Source organism: Ambystoma mexicanum, chromosome 5p, assembly GCF_040938575.1.
Source record: "Ambystoma mexicanum isolate Mex_15411 chromosome 5p, UKY_AmexF1_1, whole genome shotgun sequence".
NCBI lineage: Eukaryota > Metazoa > Chordata > Amphibia > Caudata > Ambystomatidae > Ambystoma > Ambystoma mexicanum.
In genome coordinates this window covers 155737286-155752340 of record NC_090930.1, presented here as the reverse complement: position 1 = coordinate 155752340, position 15055 = coordinate 155737286, and the positions used below count along the sequence as shown (strand labels likewise).

At 44.6% G+C, this 15055-nt stretch overlaps 1 protein-coding gene across 2 annotated transcripts in view; it reads right to left on the bottom strand.

Annotated features, from left to right (window-relative positions):
- Positions 1–2957: 2957 nt before the first annotated feature.
- LOC138480810 (G-protein coupled receptor 12-like) overlaps positions 2958–15055 on the bottom strand; it is a 38676-nt gene continuing 26578 nt past the window's right edge. For both annotated transcript variants that reach the window (XM_069612559.1, XM_069612560.1), the window contains exon 2: positions 2958–15041. In XM_069612559.1, the coding sequence (XP_069468660.1) occupies positions 13997–15034 (1038 nt within the window). In that variant the 5' untranslated portion in view covers positions 15035–15041 and the 3' untranslated portion in view covers positions 2958–13996. The remainder of the gene's footprint in view (positions 15042–15055) is intronic.

Genomic DNA, 15055 nt, shown 5'->3' with positions numbered 1-15055 from the left:
TGTTCCATACTAGTATTGATTGTATACTTAGTTCCTTAGACCCAATCACTGTTGCCACTAGGTTTTTGTAGTTTGCGACTTAGGAGGACGTTGGTAAAACACAGGTTGAACTTCACCTATGAATATTTTTTGCTATATAAGATTACTTTTTTTTAATGCATGGAGAGAGACCTGCTTTGCAACATCGGATGATCTCCGTTGTACTCCGTTTTGGACACTTGAAAATAAAACAGTCATCATTTTTGCCAGCTAACTGAGTTGTTTTGATTATTGATGTATGAATACAATCTGCATCCCCATCCATCTCCAGGGTAATTGCTACTCATCTTAAAGGACTGAGGTTATTCAGTTCAAATGACTGTCACTCTTTGGTTACTGGCCCATATACGCCAATTGAATGTGACCCATATGAACGCAATCAGAGTGCTAGAAAATCACAACTGCTTGACAAATACCATGCAATAGCTGGGAAGTGGTTCTCTCAGAGATGTGAACAATTGCCAGTGCCATGGAAGCCAGGATGACTTTGTTCAAAGGTGGTAAACTGCATGTGGGACAGCAGGAAGGTGCTAGAGCATTCGGTTGCTGGTGCTTGGCCTCGTCTCCTGTCTAATCAGAATGCAGCTCATTAAGGGTAACTTCAGTGAGCAGTGCTCTTCAGAAGCCTGGGGAAACAACGCTATTTTGCTGCTGTGCTGCTCAGCCCACTGTTTCACGTGTTGATGGTTTTCACCTTAACCAAAGTGAAAGATTTTTTATATCTGTGGGTGTTGCCTGCTGCAATATACTGCGCTACGTTTTTTCTTTTATTTTCTTTTAATATTCCTTGAACGTGTTGAACAGGAAGCTCTGTTATTCTTGGGGACCCATCTTTTCTCTCCCAAATTAAAGGTACTACCCAGTTGTTAGTGGTATAGCGTTCTTTCATGAATGGGTGACATTTCGATGGTTTTTTTTAGGAGTACATTTTACCGAAAAAACTCATCAAAATTTTTTGGGGTGCTTAGAAAACTATATATGGGGTGGGGGAGGTCGGGAATAGATACACGAATAATAGAGGATGGAGACTCGGGGGAACCCCCCAAAAATACAAAGAAATCAATTTCGATTAGTTTTTTCGGTAAAAAATAGTCCTAAAAAAACCCATCGAAATTTCACCCATCGATGAAATGACATAGAACCGTTAAAAGACCACTTTGACCTTACATTTTCATCACTTACCGGAACCACTTGGCTTTTGAATCCTTAGTATAGAATCGCCCTTCTGAAAGGTGTGAATCTATGCATTGCAAGAAGTCCTGTGTTTCTGCAAAAATAGTGTATGCAGAGTCTGCCATCAAAGATAAGGGTCAGCATTTTAGGCGGGCAACGCTGCTCTGGCCCCACCTGCAACAGTGGACGCCAAATGACCCCTGAATAACTCACAGTATCAGGGTGATCAGCTATTTCTTGTTATGAGGTCATCGCACAGTCCCATTATCACTGATAGCATTGATCACGATCCCCTGGATTGTACTGTACATGCTTGGATATGTTAGACTGCACCAAGAGTCACTTGATTGCTCCCGGCATAATTAATGGCTTGCACATCTCTGATAATTGCCATCAGGGAACGGGTCCTAACTATGATAAGACATTATTTGAACTTGCTCACGGAAAAAGGTCACTATTAATTTTGTTGTCTTCATATTTAATATGAGAATTTTGTAATAAACACAATATTTGAAAATTAACATGCATATCTATAATTTTCAATTGTTTTCAAGGTTTTCCATGGCACAAGGGGAATGTGGGTGCGCGTGCCACTTTTGCCCCTGTGTGTTTTCATTTTAGGATATTTCTACCATTCTTGTTCTCTTACAAAAGGGCAGTTTAGGTTTTGCTTTGACCCTGTCTGCCAGAGCTCTTTTCTTTCACTAAGACTTAAACCGAACTTCCTCGCTGCTTCCTTCATTAAAGTCGAGTCTCTCAACCCCTACACTATCAATGCTCTAGTTACACATGAACTTGCGTGACTTGTGAACGGCAGGAGCCGGCTTGCAGATTTCATTCTCTACCTAGGGTGCGAGACAGTCGAGACTGAGACATGTTAGGTCTGGCTCAACATTAGCATATTGGCAGTGGACAGTAATCAGCCACGGCCGCACTCACACAAGACAAGCTTAGTTCCATAGCACAATTGACTGAAATAGACAACATACTGTATCTCCACTGTTAGGACAATGAAGGTTTGGCACATTACGAAGACGCACTCACACTCACTGTTACTGCCCGATTCTCGATCCGGCGACTCTCCAAGAAGGGGCAAATCGGGTTTTGTTGGAGCGTGATCCCAAGTAAATTCAATGGGAATGAACAAGGATTGTCCACTTTTCCAAGATGGCGTATCCCAAGGGATTGGAAATCTTCCCACAATTCCACAGATTTCTAATCTTTTTTTTCTTCTGTGACTGACTGATTTACTTCATTAAAGTCGAATTTCTCAACCCCCACACTATCAATGCTGTAGTTACACATGAACTTGCATGACTTGTGCACGCCAGGCGTGGTCTTGCAGATTTCATTCTCTAACTAGGCTGCGAGACAGTCGAGAATGAGACATGTTAGGTCTGGCTCAACATTGGCACATCGGCACTGCAATTTGTGTCTAGCGCCACATTATGGACAGAGCAGTCTTATGCATTTTCTTTCCCTTGGCATATCCACAATAGGGAAAAGAAATGGGTAGCAAGTGGCTAGCTGGATGCAGGGTAATGTATTGCTACAAAGGACACATTGCCTGTCCCCCAAGTTTAAAAATGTCCATGACACGTACTTAACATCCTTCAGTTTACATGTTTTGTTTTTCGCGGTTGTACCCTCGCTGAACTAGGGATCTGCAGAAGACGGAAGTCAGCGTAAGTGCCTGAAAAAGTAACAAATTAAAAAAATAATAGAGCAGACAAAATGCAAACCACTTTGAATGTAGGATGTTTAATTTCACTTGTGTACAGAGCTGGAGTCTTAAAGCTGCATTTTCTTTCAAAGGTACAAAATGAGCTGCCAGGAAAACGCACATATAATCTGAATTGTGTAGAGGATTGTATAAAACATAATTTTTAAAAACTCTGTCGTGACCTTTTATTTTTACATTTGCACTGCGCCCTGCAATATTTTTTCAGTTTTTCTTTTTTTGTGAAAAATTACATTGACATACTAGACAAATAAATAGATCTGAAATAATACAGTAAAAAAATAGACTAGTATATGTACATGCTGTCAATTGCTTGTTCCGACAAACAGAAAACAGTGAAATTCAAAGTAACATGAAACATGTCCATTGTTTATAACATGCACCCTGGCTGGATGCAGGCTGATGTGGAAGAGTTCTCCATCGCACTGCCGCGTGGGCAGTAATCTGCCCAGCCTGCACTCACACATGACAAGCTTAGTTCCATAACACAATTGACTGAAATAGACAACATACTGTATCTCCACTGTTAGGGCAATGAAGGTTTGGCACATTACGAAGACGCGTTCCCACTCAATGTTGCTGCCCGACTCTCGATCCGGCGACTCTCCAAGAAGGGGCAAACCGGGTTTTATTGGAGCGTGATCCCATTAAAAGGAATGGAGATGAGCAAGGATTGTCCACTTATCCAAAATGGCGTATCCCAAGGGATTGAAATCTTCCCACAATTGCACAGATTTCTAATTTTTTTTTTTCTGTGCCTGTCTGACCCATGAATCATAATGTGCCACAGTGCCTGTTCAGAACGGACCAAGACCTGTCAAAACCCTGTCACATCCCTTTATAATCAGCCAGGCAAATCAATGGAACTGTGGGATAGTTATTTCTCACCAATTGTCCAGGGCACGGGAAAGAAAGGATCAAAAGAGAAATGGGATATCATTAGGGAGTTAGACACTGGGGTAGCAAAACGCAGAGGTGCCTCCAATGTGATGTAAGGCTACCCACTGCAGGCCTCCTAGACAGCATTTTCCAAATCTTGTGCTTTCATTTAATAAACAAATGCATCTTGGTAGTTGTAGTGTTGAAAATCTTCAATTGACTAAGGGGTCTATATCCCCGGTTCTTTTGGTTGTAGTCGTCGATAGAAGCGAGGGGGCTACAACCAAAAGGCTAGCAAACCCCGAGTCCCGACTGCCCTGACATTAGTGTAGCCCCGGATCTTTTGCAGACCTAGCAACATTCCACACTCTGGAATATGCTGTATATGGTTGCGGAATGTAAAGCAAATGTCCCATTAGCTCGTTGGGTACCACTGAAAGTATTGCACGGTGCAGAGGCGTGCAGTGAACCCATGCACTTATTGGCACATTGCATAGCTTGCCAAGTGGCCCTTTGCCACGTGGGATATCCTTCATCCAATAGTAAGTTGCATTCTGGGATCTGCATCTTTTCTTCTGCCCATTGTGACTATGGGTCTACATGGACCATCATTTAAAGTTCCGTTCGCTGGAGAGCCGGGACTGGCTGAAGGCGTCCCACACACCATGCAGGGCCCTCCTCTACAGTACCTTTGTAGAAATATTGTCAAAAAAGATAAGAAGGCTCACGAGATCATGAGATGAAAGAAGAAGGCATCCCTCCATGCCTGTGCAGCCGGCAATCAGCGCAACGCACCACTACATTCACTGTTATTTGCAGATACCTGGCACGTCACATTGTACGAAACTGAACGGGGAAATTGCCCTGACTTTACACCGCATGCTTTTTCCACATTACAAACTACCAGCCAGTGAGACTGCTCAATAGCTACTATTATCAACACGCAATCTATCCAGAACCTTCCAACGGATGTGCATGGATATGGCTAAACGGATAGCTCAGAGTAGCAGACCTCTAATCCAGGCTCCACGCTTTGCTTGGTTCTGTGATGCTGGTTTTTAAACATGGTTCATCACCCTGTCACTCTGTTCCCCTTTCTGGCAAAATTCAGAGCACTGAAAAACAGTCTCAGCTCAGAGTTAAGTGCTATATGTATATATAAAAAATAAAGTGGACATGTACCTAGATTTGTCTGTTTTGGATAGAAACCAAGAGTCTATTTTGTATGTCTTCAATGCTACCATAAGTCATAAACACCCTTAATTTCTAAATGTGGTGAGCTTTTCAGTTTTATGTGATTAGTTTTACACATGTATCTAGTTAAATGATTTTATAGTGTAAGGTTTTGGATGGAGAGTGTTTGTGGATGTGTAAGCACTGGTCCATTATATTGGTTGCAGCTGGCTGAATGTTGAATCATGGGATCTGTAGTCCCCTTTATATTGCTAATTGGGTTGGGTGCTTCTGACTTTAAAACATGTTTTCATTATTTATTATTGGACTCAATAAACACGTGCCAGCCAGACTGCTTAGATCCTCCCACAGTCACTGCCTGCTCACCCTGGGATTCAGACGCAAAGGTTCTGGGGGTTTCCAGCTTCCCGGTGGTGGCAGCCAACCTCTGGAACAAGCTACCACTTGACCTACGATCCAAACCCTCCCACCATTAGTTCCGGAAAAAGCTTAGGACACATTTGCTTAACTAACCCTCTACACCGTGTGTACCTATTGCTCTCATCATGCCGGGAGCCAGCGCCTAGATGCCTGAGGGCTTTGCGCGCTTCTACAAATGGAAAAATAAATAAATAAATGTGGTACTACACTGGACCCATATATCAGCCGGGCAGCACCTGCGCTGTGACACTAGGATGAGGCGCTTTAAAAAAAAAAACATTTTAACATTAAATATAAAATATAATATTCAATTTGTAATCAATCAATAGACGCAAAGCGGACCTCAATTTGACCTTCATTTTCTGTTCTAGAAACCCCTGTATCCATGGAATTCTGGGTTTGTATGTAGTTTTATTCTGTGCTCTGAATCGAATCTCGCTGCAGGTAATTAGAATTTTGAAATTTTTAATTACTTGTTAAAGCGCCCACAATGGGGGTCATTCGGAGTAGTGCGGTAAGGGTTAATGGTCACCGGTAACGAGACCGGATGCCATTAAAACCTTACCGCCCTTTTCCGAGTTCCCTTTGCGGGTCGGTACTTAACGCCTGCGTTAAAAAACCAACCCGCAAAGGGACCAAGGAGCTAATTACGGCACCGCAATTTACGGTGCCGTAATTAGCGCCTTCCCCATTCCCATTGAGCCCTATTGGCCAAAAATGGGAATGGGGAAGGGCCCATGGTGAATGGGGAATTACCCCCCCCGCCAAACTTGGAATGGGGCGGTAATTCCGCCATTCACCATGGCGGAGTCGGAAAAATAACGGCGTCAACCAAAGCGCTAATAGCGCCTTGGTTAACGCCAGGGTCGGAATGAGGCCCAATGAACTAAATCGCATCCTGGCGCAGATGGAACAATAGACGGGTTGGACAGTATTAGTCCTCCGAGCATTTATGCCATTACAAGTCATAGTGGGAAAAATAGGTTTTCATTTAAACAGATGGGTCTTTAGCCCTGCTCGAAAAGACTGACAGGAATTTGCCCTCCTTAAGTTAAGCGGGAGGCTATTCCACAGTCCAGGTCCTGCAACAGAGAATCTACAGTCTCCTCTTGAGACACCTCATTACACGGTAGGCGGTGAGCCATGGCGATATTAGCGCCATGGCTCATGCCGGTAAAATACCGGCGCCGCCTTGGTGGAAAGGGGATTTACCGCCCCATTCCAAAGTTGGAGGGGCGGCAAATCCCCCTTCCACCATTGCCCTTCCCCATTCCCATTTCTGCCCCATAGGGCTCTATGGGAATGGGGAAGGCGCTAATTACGGCGCCAAAATTTTGCGGTGCCGTAATTAGCTCCGAGGTCCCTTTGTGGGTTGGATTTTAACACCTGCAAAAAGCAGGCGTTAAATCTCCCAACCCGCAAAGGGACCTTGTAGTAAGGCGGTAAGGATTTACCAGTACCGGTATTTTACCGGTACCGATAAATCCTTACCGCCATCCGTGTAATGAGGCCCAGTGTGTCTTTGGAATGATGAGCGGATGTTTATTTTCCGACCTCAAGGCCAGAGCAGGGCGGTAGAAATGTAGTTTATCTATCAGGTAACCTGGTGCCAGACCTGTTCATTCATTTGTGCACCACACACCAGACAAAGGTCGAGCATTACAAATCATGAATACATGAAATGTTGACTATATGTAATCAGGAGTTGCTCATCCCTCCGTTGTGTTGTTGTTGCTATTTTCATTCCGGGATTTTTAAAAGGAAAAGCAACACTACAAGTTCCAGATTGCAAAGGGAAAACCAGGCCTGAATACGCAGCACCCGAATGATGGCAGGTCTGTGTATGTGACAGATACAAGTAGAAGACCACACACCCATGCGGCTGCATTCTTCAATCCACGAATCTCAAACGGATCCACACGTCCAGTTGCCCGCAATAACAATCCCTGGGTGCGCGTTCCACAATTCCATTTTTCGACATCTCTGTTCGGGCTTCAAAGGGGAAGACGCTGGGATTTCAAGTGACTGCGCCGGCATAAAAAAAGATTTGAATAATTCAAGAGAGGGTTTGAATTATTCGTGAGTCGCGGGAGGGGCGACTGACTGGGGCGGGGGCGGCTGGAGCTCTGCTGTGAAGAGCTGCCCGCTGCATCCCCGGGACATGGCGACTGTTTTAGCAAAGCGTCCACAGTGGGAGGCGGCAGCGAAGCCGAGCCCCTCGACTGATGTCAAGGCGCTGCTTGGATGCACACGGACCTTTAGGTGCTAACGCGCGCGCCGCCGATTGCATCACGTTGGCATTGTTCTCAAAGCTCCTGCCACAACAGAATCTGTTTGGCAGGTTGTGCTTTTTGCCATCTGCCCTGTTATCTCAAAGCCTCTGCAGACAATGGTCAGCCAGTGGGCACTGCAGAATGGACCATGGGCTGTCATCAACACCCTCTGTGTGTGTGAACATTGGGGTCCGATGTGTGCTTACATCTTAAGGGTGTGCCCTTCCTAGGCAGCCCTGAGGTTTATCAAAGCCTCATATTGCAAGAGCTTTGACACACCAGGTAGCGGGTAATGGGATTACTGGGTCCAGGGTCGGTTCCTGTCCTTGGGAATTCAGCACAGGCTCCAGCTGGCAGTGTTGTCTGCACGAGGCCACATTAATTCAACCGGTTCTGTGTTTTTTATAAATAGAATGGAACCTGCTTCTCAGGCTTTGATCATATTATGGGAGGGGGCTGGGAGGGGGCAGGGGCAGTGGTGGATCGCCCCGCTATGTCCTTGAAGTAATGGTGGTATCAGCAGCAGGTAAAAGGTAGAACCTTCCGGCAGCAGTCTGGAATGGAATCCAGTGCCCGGTGCCATTCATTTCTGTTGGGTAATAATAGTAAAGTATGGAAGGCCTGAGGCCTATGGCAGTGTGGCGCTTGAGGAATTACAAATAAATAAATATGTCCTATGTAAAGCGCTTTAGGTTAAAGCGCTATGTAAAAAACACATTATTATTAAATCATCACCAGTGACATGATCAGTCACGTGATTGTTAGTGACAATAACGCATCAGCTGGCGAGCCTAATGCTTGAGCTTGCAGGCGCTGACATCCCAGAGAGGTTAAACAAAAGCTCTTGTTAAATAACGTCGAGTAAAGTCGAAGCTCTGTTGCACAGTGACTATTATTTTGAGGGGGCCAAATGGCCGCCACATAGATGCATGCAAAAATTAGGACCTTTCCTATTGTAAAAACTTCTGTACACCGTCTACAGCTAAACTTTGGATTTAATGAAACAACAAAAGCTACGAGCACCCCTTTCACTCTTTCTACTGAAACATAAATGATTGTTTCCCTCACTGCATATATCGGAATTAGACAGCGAGACAGATTTCACTCCTGCAAACTCGTTGCTTTTTGTGCATTCCCTCATCAGATAGTACATTAGTGATCAGTGATGTTATGCCCTGATGAAGGTACCCAATTCGGAGTGGGGCCGAAACATCTGTGGATCTTTTACCCCGTGAATAATGCTGAAAGCATGCATCCATTAACGCTACGTTAAACTTGCATCACTGAAATTGTGTTTCATGTTGCTCCTGGTGCTGTTTATCCAGAATGAGTGTGTTGTATATGGGTGCCATAGAACCTATTTAGCGATGGTGAAATCCAAAAGTCATAACTCCCTGCTATGACGTCACCAAAGTGAAATGTAAAAAAAATCAAAATCATATTTCACTGCAGTGATGCTACACACCCGCAAAAAACGCTTCTTGGGATCCCCCCAATCCCCACTTCGGCCGACTTTACAATACAGCCCAGGGCCGCATCCAGCATACCTACATTACCTGTAGCGACCTTCCAACAGAATCCTTTCCCAAAAATCTTCTTTATAAAAACATGATTAGCTCCATCCCACACAGCCTCTGGTACAAAGCACCTGACCTGTCCTAGGGAGAGGTGGGCATCAGTACTGTGATGAGGTAGAGCAGAACTAAGAGTAATGAAGATTACTGGTATGCAACTTGAGCATTTCCTCCATGTTCCTCTTCCTCATTGCAGTACTTGCTTATTGAAGTATACCAAAGATTAAAGATCAGACCGGCACATACTGGACCCGAAAAGGAATTACCCCCTCCATGCACATCAGGAGTATTAGCACCCGCATGGGGAATCCCAAGCAACACCCCCTCCCAAGGTTCCAAGGAAAGAAAGGGGAGTGTGAAGGGCCTTCCTCACTGGCACCAACCGGGAAGGGGCAACAAGGTAGTCGCTATGGATATCAAGGCAACACAATAGGAATACTTCAGGGCAGCAAAGGGGCCTTATTCTGGAGAGAGACCAAAACATGCCAGAGAATCACAGATGCCCCAGGAAACCAGGGAAGAATGCACCACCAGGGGAATTCTAACTTGAGGAGCAGTAGCCCAGCACTCCCTTCAGCATAAGAGTCATAATCACAACTCTATTCCCAGAGCCAGAAGATTAGGAACATCCCTCTATGGGATATTACCCCACGACTACTGGCCTGCGGTAGTCCATGCATGATTAGGGGGAACCCCAAAAGAGGCCGGAAAATAAGGCTGGGGTTCATAAGATCCTGACCCCTACAAAGGGAACAATGGTCATCGGAGAGAGTAAGCACCTGCTTTACGAGGGGGCTGCGCTGAGACCTCCAGGTGGTGCCACCCAACAGCTCCTATGTGTGGAGGCAAGGAGAACATTGACTAACTCAGAGAACAGGCACTCCAAATAAAACCACACAGGACACAATCCTCCAGCATACCCAGTGTGCGATTGCCCTCACAACCAACACAATGCTTTTGGGGGACAAACAAAGCGATCCCTGTTAACCATGTCACAATGTTCCAAACATGACACACTATGACACTTCAAAGAAAAGGCTGCACAAGCTAAGAACCATAAGAGAGTCAGTAGCTCCCTTTTCCTTCACCATGATGTACCTCACAATAATGCCAGTGGACACAACCTGCTGAAGCCACCATGGACGATTATGGGACAGGTCAGGTGCTTTATACCCCGGGATGTGATGGGGTGAGGCTAACAAAAAGAAAAGAGTAGGACTAGGAGTGATGAAGGTTGCCAGTAAGTAATCTGAGCATTCCCCACGCTGGTCATCTGGGGAATCAGGAAATGGTGGGCTCTTTGAGGAAAGGACCCTACCTTTCTTCTAAGAGGCCAAATTGTTTGAAACGCACCTAAAATTACACATGGCTGATTATCAACCAATGGGTAATAATCCACCAATCCACCTCAGTGTTCAGAGTCACATCATAGGCCACTCGCGATTCACTCTCGTTGTCCATCAGAACCCCTCAGTGGAATATTTCCGGATAGCTCGTAGCCACTGATGGACAATTCTATATATGTTTTTTAAGCGTGTTACTGTCATACTTTTATTTGAATTGAGCCGAAAAAACGTATGATTGTTCTGCATTCTCATATATTTAATGGAAATGTGATGGTTTATTTTACAAATTGTTTGTTAAGAAAATAATTCTTAAGAGGATATAGTCTTTGCTCTTAGAGACTCAATGACACTAAAACTCCCTACTACCTGATCTGCTGCTCTCTACTTTTAGAGGGTCCGAGCATGGTTGCCAACATGACCCATTCCAATCTGTAGGTGCTTATCGAGTCCTGTTTTTGTTGTTGCATTCTGGGACGTGCAGTTCCTCTTTTCCCATTATAAAACTCGGGCTACAAGTCCCGGGAAGAAAAACCTTTAAGTGTGTTGAGAAACAGAATCATAAAATCTCACCCCCCATATACAGAATGTGGCACAGTGAAATTAGCAGTTAGAGTAATCTCTCACGATTTCCCTGCACTTTGTAGGACTCTCCAAAATGTTAGGATCTATGCATCCCTGAACTATCATGACATCAATAGCCGCACGCTTAAGCATTCACTGTTGAGCTTAGCGTGTCTACCTGCAAGCTTAGTCTGGGGTTCCTCCCAGAGGACAACGAGAGGCAGGAAACTCATGTCAAGAAGGACCCAAGAGAAGAGAGTCGATTGGGAACTTATCATCTGGACTTGAACAGGGCCGGGAGATCTTTCGGACCTCGTTATCCAGGTGAAGGTTTACCATAAACACCACCTTATATAAATTAAGAGAATGAGTCACACCTGATGCATCAGATTAATCTTGAATTCAGGCCTGCTGCAACTTTGTCATCAGAATTCAACATTCCAGTAAAAATCTACAGGAAGGGATGTCAACGAAGGTTTTATAGCAAAATCATGAAAACCATTATATTTTGGGGGTATTGTGGCATACAAGTAGGACTTTTGAACCTAAAGTTAACTTGTCCATGCATTTGATATTGTCACCACTTTTGCTAAGTTTCAATGTGCAGTAACAAGTAAATAGTGCAGTATTTAGATTGGATAATGCTCTGTCGAAAGCTGCCAGATTGAAAGAGTTGTTAAAAAACAAGACACTCCTGGCAGAGTCCTATTTCACAAACACGGGCAACATCCTGGCGCAAGTGGTGGCATGCCACATCAGCCGCAGCATCCCCTGCAGCCCACCCACCTGTTTGTCTTATGTCTCACCTTGAGAATGCTTTTCCCATGTTTCCCTATTCATGTACCAACTACACTAGCCACTGGCTGATCATCACTGTTTCTGAAACACTCTTCTGACAAAGTCATACTCTTTGCTTGGCTTTTGGCATTAACACAAATAATCCTAAAACATGGCTTAACTCATGTACCCAATCTCACAAACGCCATTCTCCTCAATAGCAACTGGGGGGCTGCAAGAAAGTTTACGATCTTTAACCGGTGTATCCTGTTGTTGAGGGCTCAGGAGTAGCGTGACATAAATGATATGTTGGCATTGCAACAGGCATCCCTAAACGTACGATTCAGTTCGTGGTTGTGAGCTGTATACATCATCAAAGATATTATGGCCCATATAGACATCTTTTTAGAATGGCAGGTAGCATATCTGGGCAGTTCAATTCCATCGAGGAATGCGGGTTGCTGAAATTGTCATTATTATATTGTCATTGAGAGTTTACTTTATTGCTCAGTCTTAAGAAATTAGATATCCATCTGCAAAATGATACCAAAAATATGTTATCAATGTGGCAAACTGCCTGCTTCTTCTGGGGGAGAGGTGTGCAATTGATGCCTGGAACCCTAATCATTATTTAACTCGAAAACTAAAAAAACAGCCCCGAAACATATAATGGCCTCTTTGACCTTTGCTTGAAACGTCTTAAAAGAATCCTACATTGATGTGTGGCTTAAGATTGTGGTGGCTGTAAGATTTTGAAATATCATTTTGACAAATGGGCAGGCGGGAAACATATGGACTGAATGTTTCTTTGCCAATGTTTACCTTACCTTAACCAGTGAAGCCAAAATGTCTAGACCCATAGACAATTGAGAATACATGGCACAAGAATGCACATTCTGCTGAACATTGACAGTGATGTAGTTGAGTGCCTCATGCATTACTCTAGTACAAAAATAAAAATCTGTTGTTGGGGGGCTTTCTTCTCTGGTATAAAATTAGAGTGCTTGTGCCAGACTGAGTTGGTCCTTGGGCTACTTGTCTGTGTCATCAATACTTTCCATTGGTCCAACATATTGTGGCTGAGCTTGCAAAGTATATTATATGTGGATAAAACATAATACTGTAGTGAGATCAGGCAAAAAAAGACGCTTGGGATTAAACACTTTGAGGACTCAATATCCTAGATGCATCTGCTAAAATGCTAAATTAGTAGAATGGATGGCTGGCTTTGTCGATCCACTAAATGGAAAAATCCAGTTGGGCTTACACGTAATGGCACGTAAATATGCAAAAGATCACCAATGAATTTCATTACATGTGCATCTTCTCATTCATGGTCAACCCTGACTCTATATTAAAATTTGGTGAGCCGATGAGCCGACCTCTAGTATAGTCAGGCTTCCACTGGAATTCACAGCCATCTCAGACAGATCAAGGGGGAGCCAATCAGAAGTAATTCTGAACAAAAGACAACTGTTGACAATATAGTTACCAGTCAGGATGTAAAGATTAGGAGAAGGAATGTCCTACAATCAGCAAATACGCAGACTCACAGTCATACGGTAATGCAATTATACCCTCAGCTTGACGATTAACTGAGGGGCGTCAATTGGCATGCAATTGTAATCACATGAGATAGCACACAACAAACAATCATTGGAAGATATTTTTGATAGGATGCACAACTTTAGGTCAGGCCACCATATTTCCCTTAAATCTCTTTCTGCTGTATAGCTCAGATACAAAGTTACTGCAACTTTGTGTGCATTAACACTATGGGACTAACACATCATACTCATTGGCACTTTGGATAACCTCATTATTCTATTAGAAAACTCATAATATCGCGCTCCGCATTCACATTAAGAAGGACATCAAATTCAAGTGAACATTTTTGTAAAATAAAAATGCACAAAATAATAACTTTGGGGTGTTTTGACATCGTTAGAAGGCGTTCTCCCATCGGCTTTAGAAAGACACTGAAGATAAGTTCTGGTTCTTGATGCCCCAATGCACGTTCTACACATCGCTTGAGGTCCTTGCTCTGAAGGAGAAACTGGGGGGGATGCAGCCACAGCACGCCAGCCAGAGGGACTTTTGGATGTCTGGATTTCGGAAGGCATAAATGATGGGGTTGATGAGAGAATTGAAGGTTGCGGGTAACACCACAGAATAGGTGTAGACCATGGGGTAACTGGAGTCTGCTACCAGGGAGTAAATCGCAAAGGGAATCCAACACACAGCAAAGGTGCCCAGGATGACAGAGAGAGTGGAGACCCCCTTCCTGGTGCTGGAGGCTTGGGAGGTGGCCATGAACTGATGCTGGACTGCAATTTGCTGGGCATGCCTGAAGGCAATCTTGCAGATCTGGAGGTACAGTTGCATCATGGAGGCGAAAAGCAGGAGGAAGATTACCGCCAAGGCTGAGGCATTGTTCTTTGTGACGGGCTTAAGGATGCTGCAGTTGGACTGATCCCGGATGCAGTTCCACCCCAGCACTGGCAGCAGCCCAATACAGATGCAGGCCACCCAGATGAGGACCAAGATTGTGTAGGTGCACGTCAAGGTCCTGTCCGTGTGGTAAGTGAGGGCATTGTAGAGCGACAGATAGCGGTCCACGGTGATGGCTAAGAGGCTGCAAATGGAAGCTGAGAAGGAGGTCAGCAGCACACCAGCCGAGCTGAGCGTTGCATACTCTGTGTTGAAGAGGTAGAGGACCACGAAATTAAAGACCAATCCCAAGCCGGCCAGGAAATCCGCCAGAGCCAGGCTGCCAATCATAATGAACATGGGTGCCCGCAGAGTAGGCGTGTAGAACAAAATTGCAATCACAATGGCATTTTCACAAGCCATGATGGTTCCAGAGACACATAGGACAATGTCCCATGGGTTCACCGCGTCAGAGAAGAAGGCGTCCGAAGATGTGACGGTGGAGGAGTTGGAGTCCCCGTCATCATCCCAGCCTGGAAAGTGGCTGTTGCCCGATGGGGACGAAGCATTATGCAGCTCCATCTCTAGGGAGTCCATAGCTGCAGCTGCCATTGGGTTGTAAAGCATTGCTACACTGCAAAAAAGCAG